The sequence below is a fragment of the Salmo salar genome, chromosome 01, assembly GCF_965601325.2.
Source record: "Salmo salar chromosome 01, fSalSal1, whole genome shotgun sequence".
NCBI lineage: Eukaryota > Metazoa > Chordata > Actinopteri > Salmoniformes > Salmonidae > Salmo > Salmo salar.
Window position 1 is genome coordinate 34420001 of NC_138291.1, and position 24146 is coordinate 34444146.

The window sequence follows — 24146 nt, forward strand, 5'->3', positions numbered from 1 at the left end:
TCTTCAGTATCTCTACTTTCTTGTGTGGTTTGTTGGTATTATTTCAGCCTTGAGACTTCACGTCGTCACCATTTGATTCTGTGATCCTTTACCTCACCTAATTCATTCAAATGAGTGTTCTGTGTTCATTTCCTTCTAATTCCTCTCATTCACTGTCGCTCTCTGTCTCTGTCTCACTCTCTCTCTCTCTTTCTCTCTCTCTGTCACTCATACACATCCCACACACACACACACAAAGATCCCACATCATTTCAATAGACACATCCTGGAAAGTGTGTGCCAGTGGGTGCTTTATGAGTGAATCACATGGTGTCAAAACACAGCGCCTTCGATTTAATCAAGAAAGAGATTAAAGTGGATGTGTGTTATTTTCAACTTCTCCACAGCACAGCCATTTGTCAAAGTCAAGTCTGTGATTGCTTTGGACCACCGTTATCCACTGCCTGTCAAAATAGTAGTCGGGAGTAGTGTGTAGAACAAGGCAGACCAAGGCATTCTCCGTCTGAGACGCTGCCTAGGAGAGTCAACCTGCAGCCCACACAGAACCCAAACACAGGAACTAGGTGAGACTAGCTTCTTGAAGGCTGTACGGTAGGGACGGGCATGTCAAATGATTTCTCTATTCAAATAGTATCATGACATGATTTTTTTTCCAGATATCCGCATAGCCCAAGTTGTATACTCACACAAGTGATGGGATATTGGACTATTTAAATAGGAGTGCCCATCCCTACAGTACAGTATAGATGTTGGGATCACACATGAAGGTGAAGGGAACCTTTTGCTACGATGGATATGCATTTGATGTAAAAACAGACTTTCAATATTTACGTATGTGCTTGCATACTTATTAGTAATGTTTTCTGTAATGCAACATGTAGATTTGTGGTGACGACAAGCGTCCAAATTAAAATGACTAAGACACATAATTAGAAATATTTGAAAATTAAAAATGTCTATTCTCAATCTCTTGACAATAAAATGCCAAATGACGTATAGGCTGTACAAAATACATACATTCATGAATACAACTATAGCCGGTCTTCAAACACGTCATAGTCAGGCTGTGTCATCCATGCAGAGAGCTGGTTCTCTGCAGCTAGCCAGCTAGCCAGCCTGTGTGAGTGTGACTTAGAAATGGACACAGCCTCTCTCTATCGCCTCCCCTCTCAGTGGTGACCTGCCTGGCCTTTGGCAATGAAGCGCTGCACACAGGCTCCACGGTCAAATCTGGAACCTCCCTGTGTGTATATTAGACTTATGTAATGTGTTTCCATTATGAAACAATGCTAGGATAATTGTATTTGCTGGCAATTAGCTAACAGGTTTGTTCAGGGCTATTGGCAGGCGTATCAATCATTTGCCCCCCTGCCGGACACACTGTGTGGTGTGTGTGTGTCGCAGGAGAGCGAGCAGTCTGCAAGGATCAATAGACTTCTCCTATATAAGGGATCTACCCCCAACTGGATGAGCGACTCCTTGGACTAGCGCCATCCTTTTTTTTATTCTCCTCTTTCCTTTGCATTTAAGAGACACAGAAATGGGGCCTTTGGGACTGTGGAATATATGTACAATCACTACAGCCAGATCAATAGACTTTTAAATTGTTTTCTGTCTTTTCCTTGTTTTGTTTTGCTGGTGGTTTGTCTCCCCTCTCTCCTCCTCCTCTTCCTGCTAAAGGATTAAAGGGAGCATCACTCAGGCAGGACGATAGCGCGGCTATTTTGTGGCGCATGTAAATAAATCAATAGATTCAAAGCAGTTTCGTCACGTATTGAATATGATATCAACATCCATAATGTTCCTCGTCTCATGAAGACAGACTGGCTAGAGGGGAGGGGCAGGTAGTACTGAGGAATACTCTCCTTTACTCATAGAGAGACAACGGCACTATACAGAGAGGACAGTATTGCCATTCTAGGTCCACGTAATCTACAATTGTTCTCAAGAATTTTCTTCATAATATCGGGATGCTTTGTGTATTTAGGTAGAATATATAAACCTACATCCATGCACTCTAATCCATAATATGATGAAGACTAGACAGTGTTTGAAGTAAAACGTTGATTGGTCACTTTTTTTTTAGGCAAGTAAATTCTTATTTTCAATGATGGCCTACCGGGGAACAGTGGGTTACAGTGGGGCAAAAAAGTATTTAGTCAGCCACCAATTGTGCAAGTTCTCCCACTTAAAAAGATGAGAGAGGCCTGTAATTTTCATCATGGGTACACATCAACTATGACAGACAAAATGAGGGAAAAAAATCCAGAAAATCACATTGTAGGATTTTTTATGAATTTCTTAGCAAATTATGGTGGAAAATAAATATTTGGTCACCTACAAACAAGCAAGATTTCTGGCTCTCACAGACCTGTAACTTCTTCTTTAAGAGGCTCCTCTGTCCTCCACTCGTTACCTGTATTAATGGCACCTGTTTGAACTTGTTATCAGTATAAAAGACACCCGTCCACAACCTCAAAAAGTCACACTCCAAACTCCACTATGGCCAAGACCAAAGAGCTGTCAAAGGACACCAGAAACAAAATTGTAGACCTGCACCAGGCTGGGAAGACTGAATCTGCAATAGGTAAGCAGCTTGGTTTGAAGAAATCAACTGTGGGAGCAATTTTTAGGAAATGGAAGACATACAAGACCACTGATAATCTCCCTCGATCTGGGGCTCCACGCAAGATCTCACCCCGTGGGGTCAAAATGATCACAAGAACGGTGAGCAAAAATCCCAGAAACACACGGGGGGGACCTAGTGAATGACCTGCAGAGAGCTGGGACCAAAGTAACAAAGCCTACCATCAGTAACACACTACGCCGCCAGGGACTCAAATCCTGCAGTGCCAGACGTGTCCCCCTGCTTAAGCCAGTACATGTCCAGGCCCGTCTGAAGCTTGCTAGAGAGCATTTGGATGATCCAGAAGAGGATTGGGAGAATGTCATATGGTCAGATGAAACCAAAATATAACTTTTTGGTAAAAACTCACCTCGTCGTGTTTGGAGGACAAAGAATACTGAGTTGCATCCAAAGAACACCATACCTACTGTGAAGCATGGGGGTGGAAACATCATGCTTTGGGGCTGTTTTTCTGCAAAGGGACCAGGACGACTGCTCCGTGTAAAGGAAAGAATGAATGGGGCCATGTATCGTGAGATTTTGAGTGAAAACCTCCTTCCATCAGCAAGGGCATTGAAGATGAAACGTGGCTGGGTCTTTCAGCATGACAATGATCCCAAACACACCGCCCGGGCAACGGAGGAGTGGCTTCATAAGAAGCATTTCAAGATCCTGCAGTGGCCTAGCCAGTCTCCAGATCTCAACCCCATAGAAAATCTTTGGAGGGAGTTGAAAGTCCGTGTTGCCCAGCGACAGCCCCAAAACATCACTGCTCTAGAGGAGATCTGCATGGAGGAATGGGCCAAAATACCAGCAACAGTGTGTGTGAAGCTTGTGAAAAGACTTACAGAAAACGTTTGACCTGTGTCATTGCCAACAAAGGGTATATAACAAAGTATTGAGATAAACTTTTGTTATTGACCAAATACTTATTTTCCACCATAATTTGCAAATAAATTCATAAAAAAATCCTGCAATGTGATTTTCAGGATTTTTTTTTCTCATTTTGTCTGTCATAGTTGAAGTGTACCTATGATGAAAATTACAGGCCTCTCCCATCTTTTTAAGTGGGAGAACTTGCACAATTGGTGGCTGACTAAATACTTTTTCCCCCCACTGTAACTGCCTTGTTCAGGGGCAGATCGACAGATTTTTACCTTGTCAGCTCGGGGATTCGAACCAGCAACCTCTCTGGTACTGTCCCAACGCTCTAACCACTAGGCTACCTGCCGCCTCTTAGTTGACCTGAAGTGACTTAAATGTATGGAGGCTTGCCAATGGATAATGATGATGATACTCTTAGCAGTCACTAACTAGGAGATTAGAGAGGGACACTGAGGGATCTCACCCCCCTCCATCTTGTCATCCCTTCTCTCCCTCCATCCCTCTCTCCATTCTCCCCACTGACGTGAGTTGAAGTGCCTCTAGATTTAGATACACTTTTTTTGAGGAGGCAATTTTGCTAGCTATTTGACCTTTTCCTTTTTCCCAAGGCCTTCCAGCAGATTAAATTCCTGCTCCATGTTTTCTAACTATGCAATTGGACTGCTGCAAGATTTATTGTCATGTTCGCTCACCAGAGAACCATGTACCAGAGAACCATGTAGGCAAGGTTATGTCGCCTACATTAGATGTTAACATTTCTGAAAAGTGTCCATGGTTTTCAACATATTTCATGTTTCATTGATTTAATTTGTTGATCACAAAATGGATGTGGCTTTAGACCCACTGTTATGACTTTTATGGTTTCTCCCCCATTTGTCACTAAGGGCTTCTCTCTCCTTCCTGTTTGCACAAGATATGACCAAGAATGGTGCTGGAGCAAGAATCGCACATTCATACATCCTTTTTGTTTTGAATAATGAGAGCCAGGGCACTTCATTAGCAAGGAGGAAGCAAGAAAAAGAGTAGGAGGTATAGGAGGAGGGGGTGGTGGTTGTGGGCAAGGTAAACAGGCGTGCGGCACCTCACTAGACAAGTATACTAATTACTCCTTTTCATCAGAGGAACTGAAGTCTCAGCCCCTGCTGCAGTCGTATGGCCTGACCCAGGAAGAGCTCTGTATGGTAGAGCCACCCCAGCCCAACCACACGCACGCTTTCATTTCAGTGCTATCAGGGAAAATCAGGTGGAAGTAGATCAGTTCTGCCCCAGCAACCCCTTCTGGTGCTCTGCTCCTCCTGCGCTGTCGATACCACCCAGCACCATAATACACATAATACATAGCAGGAGGAACAACGCACGTTTTCTCTCTCTCCTTCTCTCGTCGTCTTTTTATAAAAGCGGGAGGATACATTTAAAAGGGGTAAATTAGAAAATCAAATGAGGGCTTTAGGTAGCCGTGGAGATTTGCCGAGCTGTCCACCGGTGTCTGGGGCTCATCTATCATGTCCCACAAGTAGTCAATTCCTCCAGTATCTGTAAATGTTTTCAGATATTAGCCAATTTATATGCTCCGAGATTCATCATGGAAAATCAGCTTTAACAGCGCGCATTATCAGGAGCCGTCTCTTTCCTGCTCCGTGACGTTTGATGAACGAGTGTCCTTCCGCAGCTCAATGGCTTGTGCATGGGAAGGATGAGGGGGTGGTTGGGTTCGGGTGGGGGGATATGCAGGGCTTGGTCCCCTATGAGGAAAAAAAAAAGAACTATGTTTTTTAATTAATAAACAAACTTGCCGAGGAGCTCATCAGTGTCGAGGGCAATAACGACCGCCATCCATTATTGTTTATAACGGTCCTCCCTCAACAAATGTTGCCTTCTAATGAGCTTTTCTATTTTTTTCTCTTCATTCGCATAATGACTTTTTCACCCTACTGGAAACAAGGGGGAGAGATGATACAAATGAAATGAGTAAGGAAAGAGAAATCAAGCAAGGTTACTAGTTATGTTCTTGTGGTTACAGCACCGAACTACCTACCTTGTAGCATTGAGCTTTTTGTTTTGTGCGTTGGAAGCTCTACTAAACGGGCTGTTGTAGTGTGTTTCTTTTACGCTAGCTGTTTTCTTTAGCAAATCCCAATGGGAGGTGAAGTGTTTCTTTCTAATGTTCTCCTCCCCACTCCTGCTCCTTAGATGTTGATGATATGATACCTCAGTCAGAATTGATGCCAACATGGGACAATTACAATAAATTCGGTGTATATTTACAAGGTGTAAAGTCATGCTGCAGGCTTTGTTCTCTGCATGTGTGGCTGGAACATTTTGTGTGTGTGTGTGTTGTGTTTGTGATGATCTAGTGTATGTATTTATGTGTGCATGTCTGTGCGTCTCTCTTTGTGTATGTGTCTCTTTCTGTGTGTGGTGGTGCAGCTCTCGGCGGCGTGGTGTGCAGTGCTGTGCGAGGCGGGGGTGTCTTTGAATAAATGTATGCTGATATTCAACGGAGGCTGCAGCGATGCGAGGGAGACGGGGATGCTGGGCTGGGCCCTGTTGTTATTTACTGCCGTGTTTGCGCACGGCGCATGGCGGGCGATTCCTGGCCTGCAAATGGCATTAAGGCCGGCCTGTGATGAATGAGCATTAGGGTAAAGTCATTTTAAAGGCAGCCTGATTTATTAACGGCCTGGTCTTCCATTTTCATCAGGTCATTGCTTGGCTTGAAACTCCACAATGTCAGCTCCAAGGTCACCCTCTTTATGGCTATTTATAACCCTTTATAACCCTATCTCTCAACAACAAAAAAGACCATGAAAAGAAACAAACACTTATCATTGCTACTCGAAAAAATAGCGAATGAATAACAAGATGGAGGGAAATGGGAGCATGTTAGCGTATTGCTAAACTGTATACGTGTTAGTGTCGTATTACTGTATGTGAGAGACTAGAATGTGGTGATGGTCAACCTCCTGTTATGTGTGCTAGTAAGACAAGAGCTTTAGTGGTGGCCGTTTGCCTTCGGGAACGTTTATTACACATGACTGTTTCGCAGAAGCAGCGTCAAATCTATAAAACTACCATTAGGAGAGGGGGGGGGGAGGGATCAATCAAAATGCCATTAAAGTGGAATAACTTGCCAATATTGCTGATGTGGTTGTGGGTCCTTTGATTTTCCTTCAGATTATTAGGCACAGTCGAGTAGTGACTTTGTTAAGAGAAACGAGTGTTGCTGGCGAGTAATATGTCTCTCGGCTTCATAAAGTTTGCTGCCTCATATTTCCCACTGTATTGATTATCCATTATCATTTGTCATGAGGTGTCCTAACTCGAGGGGAAAATATAACCCTCTTTCTTCATTGCCGGCGCTGCCTGCGCGGGAGCAGGGTATGGATCTGCGTGTGAAGGTACCAATCTCTGAGAAAAATGAGCGGAGAAATAAAGCACAGCCCTGAGAGAGAGCGAGAGGGGAAAAGGAGAGGGAGTGCTGACTGGGCTTTGTTCTCCCTCCACTCGTTTCTCTTCCAGCACTGGGAAGAGCAGGCGAGGGATCATATTTGTTCTTCCTCTGCCGGGGGTTTGATAGTACACAAGGAGACTAGCATCTATGAAGGAGAGAAGGAGAGAGGGGAGGAGGAGGGAGGCTCTGAGCGTTTTATGTGTTCTAGCAAAGATCTCGTCATAATGAATGTTATGGTTTAATAGAGGCTTATATAGTAAGTCAGGTCTTGTAAAACCACAGTCCTTTTAAGTCGATTTTATTTCACTGGACGCTGTTCACTCCTCCCCTTTCTATAAACCCCTCAAATTAGCCTTCCTGTCGTCAGCCCTATCTACCCATCTACCTACACATCTCAGGTAGAGATTCCCTAGCTAGCTGTGTTCTTGGACAGGAAACATTCACATCTGAAATATGAATAGAAACATTCCTGATATTGTCAGTAATGCAGTGAGTCTGTCACGACCGTATGTATATATCATTAGAATGGCGCGCCTCAACCATTTCGTCACACAATGATACAATCCATTTAATCCCAATCTTTTAAAAAATGATTTAAGGAATTTTTGCTGTTGCAGTAATAGGGAATCAATCCAACGGCTTGCAACTCACTGATTTATAATGTTAGTAGAGCTTGAATGGGGATGAGAGAGGCAAAATAGTCATCATTCATAACGTAGATAAACTACATGGGGCTCCTGTGCTCTGGAGTGAAACTTTTATCTATGGAAAATCTCAATAGGCTCTAAGCAGCCAGGCAGGTCGATGGACTAGGCTAGAAATACTGCAGTAACACGCAGCAGCAGGGTAAATGATGGTAAACCTGACCTTGGTGTTTATCTACTCTGTTGATCCTCCACCTTTTGTATCTCCTCAGTCACTGTTACAATTCATAAAAGGTTTGTGATGTTTGGATTGGGGCATTGTTGGGACTGGGATGACTAACGATAGTTTGTATGCTGGCTTTCTCTCTGTCCTACTCACAGCCTCCAAGCAAGTCCTCAACAACATGCTACGGGAGCCATCTTTGATTCCAGACCAGGCTTTAGCCAATCACGTCTACCAGGTATTTGAATTATACGTTTATACCGTAGCAAATACCATAATTCCACATCGTAATTTAATTGTCACTGAAATAGTGAATGTGTGCTATTTGTTCTAAATGAATCCGTACTGTATCTTTCTCATGGTTAATTTCCTGTAGCAAGTCTTGCGTGTGTGAGTAAAAATGGAGAAATATTAAAGGTGATTCCCAATTCTTTTTAACGGGTGTGTTGGCTTCTTTCTTCCTTCCCCCTGCCTGGATGCTGTAATATTTCTTCCCCCTCTTTTCAGTGCACAATAAATGACTGCTGTTATGGACCACTGGTAGACTGCATCAAACAGTATCCTTACCCATAAATGTTAAGCCTGAAATTGACGAGGAGCTATTGAAGGGGACGAGATGTGTCTGGCTTCACCTGACATAAAAGTTCTGCTTCAGAGGGGAAGTGTTTCATCCTGACTCGCCACCGTCCCTGTTGCAGGGGTGGAGGAGAGGAGAGGTGGAGGAGAGGTGGAGGAGAGGTGGAGGCTGATGTAAATGCATCTCTCTTGTTCACAGAGTGAATCAGGCCCAATGTTCTATGCCACAGGAAGGGGTTAGGCATGTGTATTCACAGCCATTTTCTATTTACTTTCTGTTGGTTAAGTGGCTCTTGAAGTGTGACAACTCCAATAGAACAAATGTGCCAGGAAAGGGGATACTGTTTTTTTTAAGTCGAGAAATTAAGCAAAGTTGGAGTTGTTTTGGGCCCCTGAAAATAATTGTATGAGTTATCAGCAAGAGTACATTGAATGTGGTTTAGGCAAATATGACTTTCTACCATTAGAAAGGTGTCTTCTACTGCCATTATGCTACATTGACCTTTTCCCTGTTTGCCTGTTCACCTGCCTGCTCAGTAAAGAGAGCAGTCCGAGTTATCAGCACCATGGAGAGTTCTTGGCATGTCACTGCCACATGAAATATAGCCCTCCTAGCTACTACCTCTCTCTCTCTCTCTGTCTTATTCTATCACACTCTTGTTCATTCTCTCTCTTTTTCTCACTTGATCATCCTCCCTCCCTCCCTCCCTCCCTCCCTCCCTCCCTCCCTCCCTCCCTCCCTCCCTCCCTCCCTCCCTCCCTCCCTCCCTCCCTCCCTCCCTATCAGTGCAGCAGTGCAGGCCCAGTGATCAGAGAGTGGGAGATGGGCAGTCATGGGCTGTCAATGCCAGGTCACCACCACCACTACCTCCTCTCTCTTTCCCTGTCTCCCAGATAGGAAGGTGTGGGTTGGGGCAGCAAGAGGGCGCAATGGGGGGGGTCTATTTGAATATTTAGGGGCAAGCAGCTGGGGACTGCTATGTTTGCGGGGGGCAAGGATCGGGGTGCGGTGTGGCGGGGGCTTGTTCTCTGTTCAGGGGCGGTCAACCCTGTCCCATCCTGCCCTCCGTCCTCATCCCCCCCTCTTCACCTTCCTTTCACCCTCCTCCCTCCAGCGTCAACTCACATTCACTCACTCCACCATGGCCAGTTCATGATAACCGCCCCACTCCTATGTGCTTTTGGAACGGCTCCATGTGGACATCAGAAGATTGGCTCTGCTGCGTGTGTCACTCAGGGCATGCATGTATTAATCGCCAGTGTCTGAGTGATGTGTGTGTGTGTGTGTGTGTGTGTGTGTGTGTGTGTGTGTGTGTGTGTGTGTGTGTGGCGGTGTAATGCCTGAAGGAGTTTTAGCATTTTGCCAAAAAAGCTAATTATGCATATATCTGCCCCTTCATGAATGCAGAATGCTTTCCACAGTTCCCCTTGATTCACAATGGCATTTATTCTAAAGGCACATTTATTGTTTTGTTTTTGATTATTTATTTTTTATGAGCAGTACGGTCCAGAGGCTGTATGCGTTTTGCCAAATTGGCATTTGCTCAACATTTTTGAGTTTTTGTAATCTGCAGATTTGTTGTTCCAAGTAGAATTTTGATGGATGGCCATAAAACCCCTGCTCAGATTATGTTGGGTAGGGGCATATGATACGCATATACAGCACATAGCTTAGCATGAGAGCTTAGTAGCTGTCTCATCTGATGTCAGGTTGATGGGTAACTTCAGTCCCCGTACTAGCACATACGCACACCCTTACATACTCTTAATTCACGCACACTCTCACGTTGTTGCCACAGCAACCCTTTTAAGGGAGGCTTGCCGTTTCCATAGTAACCCACCTCCCAGGGGAAAAAAATAAGTATTTTTGCAGTGGAATTTAATTTGATGGATTTGTAGGGAAACTGTTATTCACTCTCGAATGCAGTTGGACTTATCATTAATGAGTGGTAAATGTTGTGCCATTACAATGTGTTTTCAGGCTGTGAGTCACAACCAGTATGTGCTAGATTTGATCTCGACTCTCGGGAGACATCAGTGTTTATCCTTTGAAAAGTGAATAAAAGTGACTGAGTGCTGGTGGGTGTATGTCCTTAACCATTCTCCCCTAGTGCTATTGGCCAGGAGGCCGAGGTGCTCCTACGTGACAAACTGAAGGAGAGAAACCTGTCCTTCTTAGGTAAGACTACAGCTCTCTCTCACCCACCACAACAGTTAGCTAAAGTAATCTGGCCCTGCGTTCTGTTTTTTCACAGGAGGAGAGTTTAAAAAGGAAACGTGGACATGATTGATGTAGTGGGTGTTATCTCCCATTGATTTACTAACAACCAGGACCTGGGTTATCTAATACCCTGTATGTTTAATTCATGTGCTAGCCCAGTATGAATATTTGATGAAATAAGAGCTTCAAAGATACTGACCTAATGTTTGATACTCAGGTTTCCCCCACTCAAATTGTTTCATTTAGAACATTTTAGAAAATGCTCAGTTTCTGCCCAGATTTATTTTACACCTCCTCCTGAATGGGGTGGAGAAGACATGAAGTAGTATCTGTACCTTTTAATATTAATGCTGTTTAAGTGTTCATCTTCACTGTTATAGTCTCATGAATAGATTATTATACAACACAACCCACATAGCTGAATTCATGTTGAATAACATGTTTCTGAGTCCGGACGAAATACTCATGTAATGCAAGTATCCAAACAAATGCCCTGGTTTTAATGTTGTATTAGCTATCAGGCTTAGTCTGTTTTTAGCCGTAATCACACGGTTGACCATAACAATAGGTCATTTCCCCTCAAGCAACACTAGAGGCTTTTCAAATGTGTTTTCTACTTTATTGTGGCCTTCCCTCCCATCCACTATTGTCTTGTCCAGAGAGTCTAGGTTAAGGTAGTGAGTGTCCAGGTGTGAAATTGTTAGAGGGAAATTTCCCCCATCCACTCCCCTCGGTCAGATGAGTGATGAAGGGGGGAAAAAGTAATTCCCTCTGTCATTAAGACAATATCATTTATTTGGGCCTGGAGTGTTGACCTTCCTCCAGGCCTGCGTGGATGACTGTTCTAAAACTGTCACGAGTTTAGGGGCCTCAGCATGGCGTTAGGGGCCACAGAGGCAGCCCTGCCTCACGACACCTAGCCTGATAAATGGATTGGAAATAAGCTCCCCTACAGTAGGGACGGGCCATTCATTTTAATCAAAGGTGATGTAAAAAGGTGATTGGCGCTGCATGACAATGTCAACAGCCCTGTAGGTGTTAGGAGAGAGACCAAACAGCCCGTCCACCACCACTATGGGCCTCTGGCTGTAGGCTGCCTGCCACAGACCTTCGCCTCTCCTCTCTCAACCCTCCACCCTGACACCACTCTCCGCTCTGTCCCCCTTTCTGGCCCATTAGTCGAGCTTGGCTGGTGACGAAGAGGCAGGCCCCCGGAATTGAATGACCTGGTCAGCCTGAGTTTTAAATCAGGTGTTGGGCGGATAATGGGTGAAGCGCGCCAGGAGTCAAGGACAATGGCTGCGGCCCGTGCAGGAAGGGGTCAGGCTCACAGCGGCTATAATGCCAAGTCTCTGTCCCTTTCTTTATGCTTTATGACGCTCCACCATCCCATCTACTCCTGCTGCTAGTGGAGCTGTGGAGAGGAGTAACTACCAGGCTTTATACATTTTGTGCAGTGGCAGTACAAGTGTCAGATATAGCTAATGGTTTCTCTGTTTTCTGCTGTCCTCGGCTGTGTCTTGGTGCTTCTGCAACACTGAGCTTTTGTTATCATTGTGCTGCAGTGGTAAAGAAAGGCATCTTGGGTAAAATATGCTGGTTGGTGTGAAAGACCTACTGGATTTCTGAAAGGTCAATCTAGGGAGATAGAAACCAAGCCAATGCTTTTGAATGTTGCACTGTATCACTGCATGCTGTCACCAAATAAGTGTCTGCTTTTCTTTACGTCTTTCAGGTCTATAATATGAGGAAATGTCAAAATGCTAAAATGACTGTGATTTCTGCAGATGAAAACCAACTGCGAACCAAAGGTTATGACAAGACGCCTGACATTATTCTGGAGGTGCCAATCGGTACGTATTTATTTACACGATAAATGTCAGCGGTTTTATTTAATTTTCACTTGTAACTGCTATGGTCAGTTAGCTAAAATAGCTTGCCTTTACAGCTCTTTTGGATATGATTACAAGTGTCAAGCCATTGTCATAACAATACACATTCCCCTTCCATGCTAGTTGATATCACTGAAAAGCTTCAAAGTCTATTTAGCAAGAAAATGTCACATGTCCCCATCCAAATGCTAGTTCTTTGGCTTGCTTGATTATACTGGCTGATTATAGCTGCATATAATATGATCATAGTTTATACAATCCACTTGTGTTTTTTTATTATAGTGGGTGGATAGACATTCTAAAGGACTGTTCTCATTTGGAAAACATCTTAGGCCTGAATGTAAATGCAGGGTTAGACCAGGGTAAATGCACATTTTTCATATTATTTTTTTTTCTTTCTTTTTTTTAAAGTCATTTAGCGGACGCTCTTATCCAGAGCGACTTACAGTAGTGAATGCATACATTTAATTTCATGCATTTTTTTTTTTTTTTGTACTGGCCCCCCGTGGGAATCGAACCCACAACCCTGGCGTTGCACACACCATGCTCTACCAACTGAGCCACAGGGAAGGCTGCACAGATCTATCACTTTTGTGTTTTCTTGTTTCAGCTGTGGAAGGCCATATTGTCCACTGGATTGAGAGCAAGGCCTCGTTTGGGGACGACCACAGCCATCGCACCTACCTGAACGAGCAGTTCTGGAGCTACTGGAACAGGTACGTCTTCTCGTTGATTCCCACACTGCATGGCAAAACCACCCAAACCTACAGTATACTATGCTTGCAGTACACTTTCTAACATCTCCCAATCAAACCCCTTTTCACATCATTAGCCGCTCCCACCTTTTTTTGTCTGTTGAAGGTAGGTCACGCATAGGTCATATAGCTGTGTGTAAAACAACTTCTTTCAAATGCAGGTCATATCCACTCCAAACATCCCCACAGTGTAACATTACCCACTTCCTCCAGAAAAGGGTCACTGCATGGACGTACTAAATTACAACACTGGTCACTTCCATTAAGAAACCTCTCTGGGGCTGGACTGTTTTCCAGAGTACACAACACATTGTTTGAAGGGAAACGCGGTGAAACGGAAGGGTGATTAATCCCTTCGATTCTGTTGTCCATGAGAACCCCTGGACAGGAACGAGGGAGGGGGGGCTGGAGAGTCCCACCCCGGGGACGAACGGAGGCGTGCTGCCGGCCTCGTGTAGAGGCCCCTTAGTCATGCATACAACACAGGACCTCTTGTCATTGTCTCTGAGGTAGTACTCACACTCCAGGCATCTGCCAGGGAGTCTCAGAGAGGCAAGCCAGACCCACGACGTTTCCCTCGAGGAGTTAACAAAGTTTCGTTTGAAAACAAACTGTAGTGACAGTGGAGGGGAAGTGAGGTATGAGGGGTTGTAAACAACTGTTTTGTGAATTCCGCTTTCTCAGAAGATAAGTATTTTTTTTCTTTCTGTACAGCAAATTTACAAATAGTGCTCAAGTAGAAATCTGTAGTCCTTGGGTTGTACTGGTGAAATGATCTATGATGTGTACCAGAGCATCATTCACACCGTTGTGGCTCAAATAAACCCATATCGTCCCTCTGAGCACCCAGACCGCCCGCCTGCCTGGCCACCGTGTTGACGGCTTCCATAGTGCCAGGCGCCATGGAGACCTCACCTTACAGGTTTAGTAACCAAGTGACCGACACAACAACCCAAGTGTGTTTTGTGTCAGGGCGTGGCGGAATAGAATTGAGGGGCGAAAGCGCTCGCGCGTGGCCTATCCCTCCTTGCCTCAACCATGGCTTCCAAATGCACCGAGCCTGAAAGGTCACACCCAGCGCTCCTACCCCCCCCCCCCCCCCTCAACTTGGCCACTACAGCCCCAACCCTGGCCCCACTCAGCTGTGACGCGGCCCGCTGACACATAGTGATATGATGGCCAGTGCCGGAAGGTTCCAGCCACCCCATGCTGTGTCCAGAGACCAGGCTGTGTGGAGAGGCTGCAGCAGAGAGAACAGCCTTAGTTTGTTTGGTTAACTGATAGTTGTCACTTTGTCTAAAAGGTCATAATGGCGAAGTAATATGATTTAATCTGTTTGCCTGCAGTGTGATAATGACCGTTATAATTGACAGCAATTTGTCAGTCTCGTATGTCACAAATATAATTACTTGGATTCTTTTGATGATATTACCAATATTTATATTAAAACATAAATTAGGAAACTGAGGTGGAATAGTTTTACAGCAGGCGAGCGTTAAGCATGTTTATAGACAAATGACTTCCTGATTGACTTAACAGATGCCATCTAACCAAACATCTGCCTTCCAGGGAGGATGATTCAACAATATACTGAGCAGTGAAATGAAAGCGACTAGCAGGATGCCAAGGTCATAATCAACAATGTGTTTTATTTTCTCAGTCTAATATAGTTTTATTTGGAAATGGCATGCTTCCCAAAGGCAAGGGGGATAGAAATGCTCTGAGCTCTGTAGCATTTGATAATGTTGGCGACCCCAAGAACCCAGTGTCACTGGAGTGTGACACTCGAAGGACCATCTTTGATGGCTGCCATTTTTAGTGGGCCTCATTAAAGCCCCTTTAAGAAAGTTGTTGACCAGAAAAAAAGTTTGGCCCGGGTTCCAGAACATTCCTAGACCATGAGGGGATGAATGGCATTTTAATGAGAAAACACTTGAATGAAAACTGTCTCAGTCAATCAAATCTGACATGATATACGAGTCAAAGTTTGAGAGACGGGTCTTTTATTCCTATTAGGTCCTATGATTAGTACCACAGGCAGCACGACACGGCAGCAATAACAGCAGACGACTGAGATTTGCCTCTGTGCCCAGCCCAAGTACATGTAGTCTAGTCTGTTATTGTTATATTGAGAGGACAATAGCACTTATCCATCTTTTTTGATTTCTTTTTCATTTCACCTTTATTTAACTAGGCAACTCAGTTAAGAACAAATTCTTATTTTCAATGACGGCCAAACCCTAACCCGGACGACGCTGGGCCAATTGTGGGTCGCCCTATGGGACTCCCAATCACGGCCGATTGTGATGCGTCTACCTGCTTCAACAGAAGCTCTTGGTATTAAACTAGAGTTATGGAATACAAACAGATAAACTGATTGGAAGATGGCATCTCTAAGCCTAAGAACCTAAGATATCTGTCCATTCCTGCCTTCATTGGTATTCAGTGCAGTGGCCTTGTCGGGGTGCGTTAAGGAACTGACAGTGTAGATCCCATCATGTCAGCCAACAGCCTGGTCAGATAAATGCTGCCTTGTCAAAAAAATGTCAGTTTCTTCAGACCCCACCTTTCCCAGCACCCTTGTAATTTTTAATTGACATTTACTGCTGACATTTTGAATGTGTTCCCTGGTGTTGTTAGGCCTGCATGGCAGAGTCTGAGAGGCATGAGCTACCCCTGCACTTAGTGTGTGTGTGTCGAAGGGAGGAAGGCAATGAATTTTGGGTCACTGCATTGTTTGCAGTCACAACCATGTCAGGCCAGAGAGCGAGAGAGCGAACAAGGGAAGGGGAGCAAGGGAAGGGGAGCGAGGGAGGGAGAGAGAATGATGGGGTGACATCATCCTCCCTTCTCTTCTCATTAGCGGTATCATTTCATGTGACGGGTCCTGGAGGGCTGAGGGCCTTTGTGTTTGTCCATTCCTTCATTCACCCATTCTTCAAAGACAGGTTCCAGTGGAGGCAGTCCCAGCCCTTTGGTTTCCCTTCTACATGACCTTGTAATACCACCGCCACATTGTGGAATGACTTCACTACTCCTGACTGACGTTTCCAGTGATTTGCTTATTTTTTCATGTATTTCCCTCCCTGCCTTTTAACCGAACTTCAGCACACAGGGCTCGCTTTAATTGTTCTTTGTTTGCCCTCCAGCCTTAAAAAGTGAGCAACGGCTGTGTATTTCCTCGAAACGAAACGAAAACACAACATAACTAATTTTCCCTCCAAAGCCCTCACCAACAGCATTCATCATCCAAACAATAGTCTTGCCAACACACTAACCTCATAATAAACCCCTCTTCAGCGGAGTGAAGGGTAATGACGCTGAGCCTCGCTATGAGGCTCCGCGAGACGAACGAAGGAAGAAACTGCGAATAAAAAAGCACTAGCGTGTTCAGTGCCTGGATGAGATGGCACGGCATCGCCACGGCAGCCATTGGTCTCCACTACCCATCAATCTTTTGTTGCTGGCGTTCCAGACTCCGAGCCAGGCAGGAGAGAGAGAGGGACAGAGGCAGCCTACTGAATGGGCAAATAATTGAGTTATCAATCTCCCCCAACTATCAGAGTTGCATAAAAATTATTCACCTGCCATTGAATATTACACAAATAATGAGCCTCCTGTGTGTTTTAGGAGAAGTGGGTAAGGTTTCCCAAGGAACTGCCCCCGTCGTTCCTCGATGATAATGTAAATCAATTATTGGCAAAGGTATCCTAATAAATGCTGGGTGGTGGGGATGTCTCTGTTGTGTAGTCAATGTGTTTGTTCTAGACGGATAGTCATTTATTATGCAGACGTTGGTTGGCAATTAGCCTTTGTTTGTGTATCTGAATGTGCTCTGGCGGTTTGTCATGATTTACAGTGTTGTATGATACGGGTTGTAATGGTTTTGTTTGACTCATTGATTTAGGCTTGTGCCATCTTGTTGGGTCTCCTGAATGAATGATGTGTGTATCGTGTCTTTGAGAGGGGACTGGGCTGAGTGGTGAATGTCCGTCTGGGATGCCAGTCTCTCCTCTGATCTGGCTATTGGTGTTACTTAAAAGCAGCATTTCTGACGGGGGGGGATACAAAGTGCTGATACACGTTGTCCCTCCATCTATCTGACGCTTGATGTCCAGATATTCTTTAGGCCTGTCTGTTTAATGACCACAATGAAATCAGGATCGCCAAGTTCACATTTTTCAATCATTTCCCAGACACTCATGTAAATCATAATGTAGCCTGGGTTTTACCAACACATCTCACTTTATCTCTAAATGATAATGCATCGGCTAAACAAACCCCCAAAATCTCGTTCTCCACAACAAAAGCCTTTTTCAGTCATTGTGATATGATATTGGTACAGATTAAAAGGGCAAGTGTAGAGCTAAATAATTAGATTCCGGCTTCACCCCCCCCCCCCCCCCACCACCACCACCACCCCCCACCACACCATACAGGACGATGAACGGCCTTTGTGGAAATGAGCGTGATCGCCAGCCCACTCTCTCGCTTCTACCCAAAGTTAATCAGCTGTGCAATTCGTAAACTGCAAATGTGTCAGAGTTGAAAATGTTAGAGCTCCTAATGGAGGCTTGAAAAGGTTACATCTGATAAAAAGCTGTCAGACTTCCACAAAAATGATTTATGGCATTATAATGGGACAATATGGCTCATTTCTCCCTCATATGAAATAGGGGTTAAGACTTTTGGGTTTGCCATATACATCATCACGTTGACCACTTGCATGTTGTTGACGGAGATGAACGCACTCTCTCACAGTAATATTTTCTTCCTCCCGCTTTGTTCTAATGATGTGATACTGTTTCATATTATGATATTGTTATTGCCATAACATGTCTACAGATTACGCGTAGTTTTCAAAGCACATGTCAGTGCTCATTCTTAAAGAGCCACTATGCAGAAATGTCTCCACCGTTTCCTGGTTGCTAAAATTCTAATAGATCACCTAATTTCAGTTTATGTGTCAAAACAAGCAAGTTTAGTGTAAGGAATCATTGTACCATCTAAATCGCTGGGAAATATATTTTCCTTAACCACAAATATAGTATTTTCAGCTGTTTTGAAGCTGGTGTACAAAACCGAAAGTAAAAGATCAAAAATTAAACTTAAAAATGGAAAGCATAGAAATAGCACACATAGAACAGCTTCTTAGATTTGCTTTCACTGCCAATGACAGATCTTTCCTCCATAAATGAAAAGAATGTGGTAAATCTGCTCCGTGACACCTTGACTAACGAACAGATAGAGAGCTGTTTTATGTTCTATTTTATATTAGTTGACACAGCTGCAATCGGACATCTTGATTAATTTCGGAACTTTTCCCAATTATTTCAGACACAACGGTGTGCCACGGTTTTTACAGCAGAAATTGCATGATAATTCTGTTATAGTCTTAGCATGGTCAATCTGATAGCCCTGACATCAAATTAAAATTAAAATGTAAGATATTGCTATAATGTATTCATTTTTAATGGATATGTCCATCATTTTGTGGTACATCCTAAAGCAGCAAGGCCAGGAATGTCTAATTAATAAATTGTAATGACTTGCTCTCTTGTGGACAAGCCTTGTTGCGTTCAGTTGATTATGTATTTGTCTCTATAGGAAAGTGTTATGGTTGGACACTGTATGAGATACAGGATAAGGTATGTTTGGTTTGGAGAGTATCCTTTGTGCATTTGTGTGTACAATACACAGTGTACCGTGTGTGTAGGCAGTTTATTGGTAAATGGGAGTGTGCTTTTGGCCCAGTGGCAGAAGCAAAGTGGGGCCGTCATAGAGCCAGAGCAGATAGAGGTTGTCACCTGAGTGGGGGCCACAGCAGCCAGCGCTGATCAGATGAGGCCAGACATTACAGGGCCGTCCTCAGGAACAGGGCCCCGTGCCTCTGGGGTGACAGGGACAAGACCTGTGTCGTGCCACACCGCACCTCGCCACCTCACCTCGCCACGAGAAACATGTGCAAAGAGGACAATAGGCACCGTTGGGCCATTCCAAGACTGTGGCGATAGTGATGTTGATTCACAGTGTAGTGGTTCCTTTCTGACAAGGACTCCTGTAATTTTCAGCGGCGATAGTCCTACGTTAAGAGGACATACTGAAGTGATTGTGTTACTTCTATAAGGACAATGTTTTTATACAAAGTCCAGGTGTGGATGAGTTAATTTGACCCATTCACTGTGAAAGCGTTGACATCAGCCTTTCTGGGTAGAAGTGTCCGTAGTCCTCCCGACATCGTCTTATCCTCCCATTCATAATGTTGTGGATACCCCATGTGGAGTTGGAACGTGCTCCATTTTATTGTTTCCTTTGTTACAACATCCTCTTGGAGAATATACCACAGCTAGAAAAACAAGTCCACAATGGAGGTCCCCCGGGGCTTCCAGAGAGAGTGTCTTTCGGGCCACAGCTGTAACACATCACACCGAGCTGGAAAGCTACATCGACTCCTGTATAACACGAGCAACTCCGAAATACTAATGGTAAATGACAAGTAGGCTTGATGCTTTAAGGATTTCATGCTTTTAAGGATGCACATTTGGGTGCATTGTTTAAGGCGTCTGGGGTGTAATCCTCAACACTTCAGGTCCCCAGCAGCCTCGGGATTTAACCGCTCGGCGTTAAGCCTCCATGTCACCTATTTATTTGACTGGGTTTGTCTCTGCCTGCCTGCGCATTATCCAAATTTGTCGTTTAACGTTGAGGGCGGCTGCGAGTGGCTTTGACACGGCGGGCGGTGTGTAGAAACGAGGAGCGGGACACAAAGAGGCACCCCAGCGTTAGGGGGATATCCCCAGCCTTGCCGTATGACAGTTAGTTTAAGATGGAAAAGAAAGCCTTAAGTAAATGGAAGAGGCAACATGAGCAACGAGCCTCGTGCCTCACCAACAGATTTCTGTTTGGTTGTGGAACCTCTCTCTCTCTCTCTCTCTCTCTCTCTCTCTCTCTCTCTCTCTCTCTCTCTCTCTCTCTCTCTCTCTCTCTCTCTCTGAAAATGAACGAACATTTTTTTGGTCAGCCTTCAAGATTTATGTCATCAAGACATGTAGAGCCACGCGTGTTATTTAACAAAAAAAAATATTTGTATTTTTCTTTTCTTTTTTCTATGGTTGACCTTCCGGGTTTCATTCCAGGCAGAAGTCAGCAGCATTTGTCATCCCTGTGAGATCCTGTCTAGGGGGCGCAGCACAGAGAGGAGTGGGCCTGGATTAGAATGGCTTTTTGTAAAACCCAATTATACAGGAGAATTCTGATGGCTGGAATGGTTTTGAGCAGACGCGGGCCCCTGACCCCCCCAAAGACATTGGGGCCCGGCCGTGTTAGAACCGACGTGACGGGAGACGTGCACTGTTATTTTCCTGACACAAAGATTGCCTTGTGAAAAATGGTGTGTGCACGCCGAGCAGAACGACCTCTCAATCCACTGTATATCACACCACACACAGGCCAGTGCACACACATTGCACACGTTGCTGTCGGAAATGTCTGCATGTATAGAAAGCTACAAAGAGATGGCTGAAGATAGTAGGATAATTATGTGTGTGTGGGCTGGGTGTTGTCATATGAAGGCTGTGCTATTCTAGCATGCTGACTCAAGCCATTGTAGGGAACGGCAAGGGTGGCTTGAATACATTTTTATATACACACACATACTGTTAGGAGAGGGTTGTTATAATGTAATGTATTTCTAAGGGCCCTCAGATAAAACCCCTGTAAGTGTTTTTTATTTTATGTAGCTCCACAGTGGGCTTTAATAGCAGCCCAAAGTCAGAAACTTTGAAACGGCTTAATTGTGGGGCTAAGGATGCAGAGGAGGGCAGAAAAGGCCCATAAGTCATCAGCTATATCCCTCTATTGTACACAGAGGGCTAAGGAGAGCGCTGGACCATGAGCCTCATGGCTGTCAAGAGGAAATGAAGGAGGCGGAAAAAAGGGGATCCATACCCTGCCTGCTCCACGGTCTCCGGCACGGCATGGCTTTACAGCTAAAATATGCCCAATTGAACGGAAACAATCTGGGCTTTTGTTTTTCTATCTAGCAACATTCCCGTGACATTTGAGGAATTGCATTAGGTGTAGAGGGAGAGGTGCCCCCTTCCCCCTCTCTCTCTCTCTCTCTCTCCGGTTGAAATTGAGAGAAGAGGAATGCATATTTTAGTTCTGGTTGTGCTAGCTTCAAGACATTTCAAGTGTTTAACAGCTTTTTGGGGAGGATTGCCATTCCCCTGGTATTTTTGATATTCATAGCCACTTGCATGGAAGTCTGATTTTACAGTATAAAGTATGGTAATAAAGTAGTGATGGTAAAGTTCATCTTCATTTTCACATAATTTGTTGATATATTCATCTTTGGCCTTATATTTATATATTCATCTGATAGGGACAGAGTACTAAATGCAAGTATTTACATTAGTTTGAATCCCCCAAAAATGCATGTGTTGAATAAATGTGATTATTTAGAGAACATAGATGTTTTTTAAATAGCAACTCTCTAACACAGTTGTCACTCATGGTCTTCCTAGACCCATCACTCATAGTGTGGTGTGATGCTGTGAGCTGGTGATTAGTTCTTTATAGATAACCCACATAACTGCTTCCTCTTTCTAGACCCACTGTACCTCGCTCAACCCTGTACCTTTTCTGCTGTTTATTTCCCTTAACCCAGAGAGGGGTGTTCTGGGCACCCGTGCCGTACATTTTCCCAGTTCCACATCTTGACATTGTAATCAAGGACCAGATAAATTACGCTATAGACCGTTTTTTTCCTAATCTGGAACAAATTTAGTACACAGTGGAACAATGTCGTACGTACCACTCTGCCGTGTCCGCCCACACACTACAGTGTGTAATAATTCAGCTTGTGATGTTTTCCTAGATCTCTTTTCTGTTAGTGTGACCTCTGTGTGTACTGATCTCAGAGTCACACACATGAAGGTCCTTGGCTGATTTGTACCTGAAAAGAGTCTTTTGAGACTCAAAGGGCGACTCGGGGTCAACCAAAAGGTTTTATTTTTCTCGTGTTTTTTTTTAACGGAACCCATGGTTGCCGAGAGGTCTTCTTGAATAAATCACAATTAGCGAGCAGCCTCCGCTACGAAGCCACTCTGACTAATAGGAGGGTTATAAACAAAACTCTGAGAAAATAAATGTCACCAAACACCAGTCGCTCCTCATTTCCAACCTAATCAACAATGTCAGGAGAATAAATGTATTTCAGATTTTTGCAATCATTTTTTAAAAGTTCATGTTATATTGTCTCCATTGTTCAGTATCCTTTAATCAGAATACTGTTCAAATGTAAAGCTTTTCAAAAAATGAGTCAATATACAGGTAAGATGAGCAGTTTTCCATTATTTTGCCTCCTTTACCTACCTTAGGCTCATTTAGCTTATCTGCACTTGAGTAATACATCTAAAGTGTAAAGAATGAAATACAAAATGTAGATGTAATGTATTAGATTTATAACTGGTCTCACCTAACGGTAACCCTGACATTGTTTGATGGATGTACCATAACGCAATATATTCACAAACTGATAAAAAGCGGTTGTGTTATATTACTGTATTATTTCTCCAAAATGATATTAACAGGGCTGTCAGATAAATAGATCCACCCATGTAATACACGTTAGTACTTGTCTTTATTTCTACGCTGGCTCGGCATTTGCTCAAGAGATCCAGCAAAAGCAAGTTTTCCCCCCGACCCTGCTCCCAGCACTCTCCTCTCCCGTCTCTGGTTTGAGTTTCACGTCTCTCGCCGGCCTGATTTCCTGATAGTTTTAACATCCCTGCCCTCAGCCGTCGGTGGGAGTGTCGTGTAATCAAAGACACATGAGGAGCTAGCGTCCAAGCTTAGACATTCTGATTTCACTCATCAATTCTGGAGGGCTAATGTACAATATCTATCAGGTCAACAGATTAGCCTCTCCGAAGCCTCGCACATTATATAAACCATTAGGTGAAAGGCAGTTGGGCACTAATCTAAATCTCCTATGATAAATGGATCCCTCCAACCAGAAGTCCTTGACTGCAGATATGTTCTGCTAATGTTCTTTATTTTTTGTGGGCCATAAATGAGGCCCAGAGTGCAGACCTTTGTGGCCGGGGCTTGAAAGGGTTAACGGAATGTTATGATCCACTGTAACGTTTCATCAGATGCAGGAGGTTGAAACGGACAAGGCAGATATCCTCTCCTTTGGACTGATGCTGAGAACAGAGGCAGACATATTTTTTCTTTTAACAAGTGAAACACAAACTCTGTCCGAGTTTGGGGCTTTGAGCCACTCCCTTTGAATGGCGACCGCGGAGACGTCAAAGAAATCCATTTCTCATTTTGAGGGATATCCCTATCAGCCGGCGTGTTGGCTGCGAATCTCGGTCCATGTTAAACCCAGGGTCTGTCTCTTCAGTGACGGCTGTATGTTGTAAGGTGACCAGTCTTATTTTTATTATGGCCGTCTGTGTGTCAGGAAGGTTAGAAATGAGGGCGCAGAATAGAGTTGTCTGGTGAAAGGACTCTGATCAAAAGTGCCACTTCAATTTGAGCGCAGCTGCGGCTAAGCCAAGGCTGGCTCGCTGTCCAGCCCGGAGGTTCACGTTCTCTTCTCCTCAGACTGGAATGAATGTGAAAACTATTAACTTCAGACAGAGTTGGGCCCGTCCATTTCTGATCCCAGCAGCAACTCCCACTCGCTCAGTCAATGTGAGTTTTCTCATACTGTTGTTTTGTCATGAACTCAATTTGCAGATACTGTTTCAGAAACTTATAGTTTAGCTTTTAGTTCACCGGCTCAATACTTTCTTCCTTCTGTGTGGGTTGACAAAAATGTCATAATCTTGTCATGAAGAACAAACCATAGGTCAACCATGAC

The 24146-nt window shown here is 44.2% G+C and overlaps 1 protein-coding gene across 2 annotated transcripts in view; it reads left to right on the forward strand.

Annotated features, from left to right (window-relative positions):
- Window positions 1-24146, forward strand: part of cdin1 (CDAN1 interacting nuclease 1) — a 79415-nt gene that overhangs the window by 24277 nt on the left and 30992 nt on the right. For both annotated transcript variants that reach the window (XM_014193760.3, XM_014193769.3), the window contains exons 7-11: window positions 7988-8067; window positions 8337-8386; window positions 10517-10584; window positions 12414-12479; window positions 13129-13234. In XM_014193760.3, coding sequence (XP_014049235.2) covers window positions 7988-8067; window positions 8337-8386; window positions 10517-10584; window positions 12414-12479; window positions 13129-13234 — 370 coding nt within the window. The remainder of the gene's footprint in view (window positions 1-7987; window positions 8068-8336; window positions 8387-10516; window positions 10585-12413; window positions 12480-13128; window positions 13235-24146) is intronic.